Source organism: Babylonia areolata, chromosome 35, assembly GCF_041734735.1.
Source record: "Babylonia areolata isolate BAREFJ2019XMU chromosome 35, ASM4173473v1, whole genome shotgun sequence".
NCBI lineage: Eukaryota > Metazoa > Mollusca > Gastropoda > Neogastropoda > Buccinidae > Babylonia > Babylonia areolata.
The window spans coordinates 23,283,554-23,288,553 of NC_134910.1; the positions used below are offsets into that span (position 1 = coordinate 23,283,554).

The window sequence follows — 5,000 nt, forward strand, 5'->3', positions numbered from 1 at the left end:
CTCTCTCTCTCTCTCTCACTCACCCCTTGCCGTTTCTTTCCCTCTCGTGCTGCCTCACCCTACAGAAATGTGGAAGCGACGTCTCCTGCTGCCAAGACGACCACCTGTGCAACCTGCAGCTTGCCAACAGCGCTCACTCCAACAACGCTTCCGTTTCCACCACAACCGTGCTCACCACCACCACCACCACCACCACCACCAACCCCTCGCCCACTCCCACCACCCTCACTGAAGGCATGACCACGCAGCAGTCCATCATCACAGAGAGCATGACGTCAGAGACGTCCGTGACGTCACAGCAGCCTGTCTCCTCTGTAGGCATGACGTCACAGCAGTCTGTCACTGAAAGCATGACGTCACAACAGCATACCTCAGGAGGTATGACATCACAGCAGTCCGTCACCGGAGGCATGACATCACAGCAGTCTGTCACTGAAAGCATGACGTCACAACAGCATACCTCAGGAGGCATGACATCACAGGAGACCGTCACTGAAAGTATGACGTCACAACAGTCCGTAACTGGAGGCATGACATCACAGCAGTCTGTCACTGATGGTATGACATCACAACAGCCTACCTCGGGAGGTATGACATCACAACAGCCTACCTCGGGAGGTATGACATCACAACAGCCTACCTCGGGAGGTATGACATCACAACAGCCTACCTCAGGAGGTATGACATCACAACAGCCTACCTCAGGAGATATGACATCACAGCATTCCGTCACTGAAGGCATGACATCACAGCAGTCTTTCACTGAAGGTATGACATCACAACAATATTTCACTGAAATCGTAACATCACAACAGCCTACCTCAGGAGGTATGACATCACAGCTATCTACCTCAGGAGGTATGACATCACAACAGCCTACCTCGGGAGGTATGACATCACAACATCCTACCTCAGGAGGTATGACATCACAACAGCCTACCTTGGGAGGTATGACATCACAACAGCCTACCTCGGAAGGTATGACATCACAACAGCCTAACTTGGGAGGTATGACATCACAACAGCCTACCTCAGGAGGTATGACATCACAACAGCCTACCTCGGGAGGTATGACGTCACAACAGACTACCTTAGGAGGTATGACATCACAACAGCCTACCTTAGGAGGTCTGACATCACAACAGCCTACCTCAGGAGGTATGACATCACAGCTATCTACCTCAGGAGGTATGACATCACAACAGCCTACCTCGGGAGGTATTACATCACAACATCCTACCTCAGGAGGTATGACATCACAACAGCCTACCTTGGGAGGTATGACATCACAACAGCCTACCTCGGAAGGTATGACATCACAACAGCCTAACTTGGGAGGTATGACATCACAACAGCCTACCTCAGGAGGTATGACATCACAACAGCCTACCTCGGGAGGTATGACGTCACAACAGACTACCTTAGGAGGTATGACATCACAACAGCCTACCTTAGGAGGTCTGACATCACAACAGCCTACCTCGGGAGGTATGACGTCACAACAGCCTACCTTAGGAGGTATGACATCACAACAGCCTACCTCGGGAGGTATGACATCACAACAGCCTACCTCGGGAGGTATGACATCACAACAGCCTACCTTAGGAGGTATGACATCACAACAGCCTACCTCAGGAGGTATGACATCACAACAGCCTACCTTGGGAGGTATGACATCACAACAGCCTACCTCGGAAGGTATGACATCACAACAGCCTAACTTGGGAGGTATGACATCACAACAGCCTACCTCGGAAGGTATGACATCACAACAGCCTAACTTTGAAGGTATGACATCACAACAGCCTACCTCAGGAGGTATGACATCACAACAGCCTACCTCAGGAGGTATGACATCACAACAGCCTACCTCGGGAGGTATGACATCACAACAGCCTACCTCGGGAGGTATGACATCACAACAGCCTACCTCGGGAGGTATGACATCACAACAGCCTACCTCGGAAGGTATGACATCACAACAGCCTACCTTGGGAGGTATGACATCACAACAGCCTATCTCGGAAGGTATGACATCAGAACAGCCTACCTCGGGAGGTATGGCATCACAACAGCCTACCTCAGGAGGTATGACGTCACAGCTGTCTACCTCAGGAGGTATGTTATCACAACAGCCTACCTCGGGAGGTATGACATCACAACAGCCTACCTTGGGAGGTATGACATCAGAACGGCCTACCTCAGGAGGTATGACATCACAACAGCCTACCTCGGGAGGTATGACATCACAACAGCCTACCTTGGTAGGTCTGACATCAGAACAGCCTACCTCAGGAGGTATGACATCACAACAGCCTACCTCGGGAGGTATGACATCACAACAGCCTACCTCGGGAGGTATGACATCACAACAGCCTACCTCAGGAGGTATGACATCACAACAGCCTACCTCGGGAGGTATGACATCACAACAGCCTACCTCAGGAGGTATGACATCAGAACGGCCTACCTCGGGAGGTATGACATCACAACAGCCTACCTCGGGAGGTATGGCATCACAACAGCCTACCTCAGGAGGTAAGACATCACAACAGCCTACCTTAGGAGGTATGACATCACAACAGCCTACCTTAGGAGGTCTGACATCACAACAGCCTACCTCGGGAGGTATGACATCACAACAGCCTACCTTAGGAGGTATGACATCACAACAGCCTACCTTAGGAGGTCTGACATCACAACAGCCTACCTCGGGAGGTATGACATCACAACAACCTACCTCAGGAGGTAAGACATCAGAACAGCCTACCTCGGGAGGTAAGACATCAGAACAGCCTACCTCAGGAGGTATGACATCACAACAGCCTACCTCAGGAGGTATGACATCACAACAGCCTACCTCAGGAGGTATGACATCACAACAGCCTACCTCGGAAGGTATGACATCACAACAGCCTACCTTGGGAGGTATGACATCACAACAGCCTACCTCGGAAGGTATGACATCACAACAGCCTACCTCGGGAGGTATGACATCACAACAGCCTACCTCAGGAGGTATGTTATCACAACAGCCTACCTCGGGAGGTATGACATCAGAACAGCCTACCTCAGGAGGTATGACATCAGAACAGCCTACCTCAGGAGGTATGACATCACAACAGCCTACCTCAGGAGGTATGACATCAGAACAGCCTACCTCAGGAGGTGTGACATCACAACAGCCTACCTCGGGAGGTATGACATCACAACAGCCTACCTTAGGAGGTATGACATCACAACAGCCTACCTTAGGAGGTCTGACATCACAACAGCCTACCTCGGGAGGTATGACATCACAACAACCTACCTCAGGAGGTAAGACATCAGAACAGCCTACCTCGGGAGGTAAGACATCAGAACAGCCTACCTCAGGAGGTATGACATCACAACAGCCTACCTCAGGAGGTATGACATCACAACAGCCTACCTCAGGAGGTATGACATCACAACAGCCTACCTCGGAAGGTATGACATCACAACAGCCTACCTTGGGAGGTATGACATCACAACAGCCTACCTCGGAAGGTATGACATCACAACAGCCTACCTCGGGAGGTATGACATCACAACAGCCTACCTCAGGAGGTATGTTATCACAACAGCCTACCTCGGGAGGTATGACATCAGAACAGCCTACCTCAGGAGGTATGACATCAGAACAGCCTACCTCAGGAGGTATGACATCACAACAGCCTACCTCAGGAGGTATGACATCACAACAGCCTACCTCAGGAGGTCTGACATCACAACAGCCTACCTCGGGAGGTATGACATCACAACAGCCTACCTTAGGAGGTCTGACATCACAACAGTCTACCTCGGGAGGTATGACATCACAACAGCCTACCTCGGGAGGTATGACATCACAACAGCCTACCTTAGGAGGTATTACATCACAACATTCCGTTACTGAAGGCAAGACATCACTACAGTCCGTCACCGAAGGCATGACATCACAGCATACCTCAGGAGGTATGACATCACAACAGCCTACCTCAGGAGGTATGACATCACAACAGCATACCTCAGGAGGTATAACATCACAACATTCCCTTACTGGGGTCATGACATCACAGCAGTCTGTCACTGAAGGTATGACATCACAACAGTCTTTCACGGAAACCACAGCATCACAACAGCCTACTTCAAGAGGTATGACATCACAACAGCCTACCTCAGGAGGTATGACATCACAATATTCCGTTACTGAAGACATGACATCACAGCAGTCTATCACTGAAGGTATGACATCACAGCAGTATTTCACTGAAGGTATAACATCACAACAGCCTACATCAGGAGGTATGACATCACAACAGCCTGCCACGGGAAGTATGATATCACAGCAGTATGTCACTGATGGAATGACATCACAACAGTCTTTCACTGATGGTATGACGTCAGAACAGTCCTTCACCAGAGGCATGACATCACAACAGTCTGTATCTGGAGATGTGACATCACAGCAGTATTTTACTAATGGCATGACATCGGAACAATCTGTCACTGAAGGCATAACATCACAACAATCCATTACCGAGACTTTAAGCTCACAAAAATCCACCGTAAAAGACACAGTAACAGACAGCACTGCTGTGGAAACGATACAACAGTCTACCTCTGAAGCCACGAAATCTCAACTGAGCACCGGAACAGTGACACGTATGTCAAGCACAGATGTAACAGTAACTGTTACACCACAAGAAACGTTCTCTGGAACCTCGGAATCCCAAACAGAAATGTCGTCGTTACGGAATGAATTAGCGAAACCTACACAGCGAACTACGTACCGGTCGTCTGCCGTTTCCAATCAGAACCCTGGCGACACTTTCGCATCAACGATACCACCATCATCTCAAACATCCCCCACCACACAGTCTGGGACATCCTTTGGCTCGGCACTGACCTTGACATCTCTGATCATGCCGAGCAGTACACGCAGAAACACAAGTCCTGACAGCTCAACAGAGTCAGTGACTCAGCGCGAGAATGCTTCG

General features: G+C 49.9%; 1 protein-coding gene across 1 annotated transcript in view; it reads left to right on the forward strand.

Moving 5' to 3' along the window:
- The window catches only part of LOC143278025 (uncharacterized), a 41,181-nt gene that overhangs the window by 21,309 nt on the left and 14,872 nt on the right, over positions 1-5,000 (forward strand). The window contains exons 14-17 of the mRNA XM_076583037.1: positions 66-498; positions 3,036-3,168; positions 4,132-4,185; positions 4,972-5,000. The exon at positions 4,972-5,000 is cut by the window's right edge and continues 796 nt beyond it. Of these exons, the coding sequence (XP_076439152.1) occupies positions 66-498; positions 3,036-3,168; positions 4,132-4,185; positions 4,972-5,000 (649 nt within the window). The remainder of the gene's footprint in view (positions 1-65; positions 499-3,035; positions 3,169-4,131; positions 4,186-4,971) is intronic.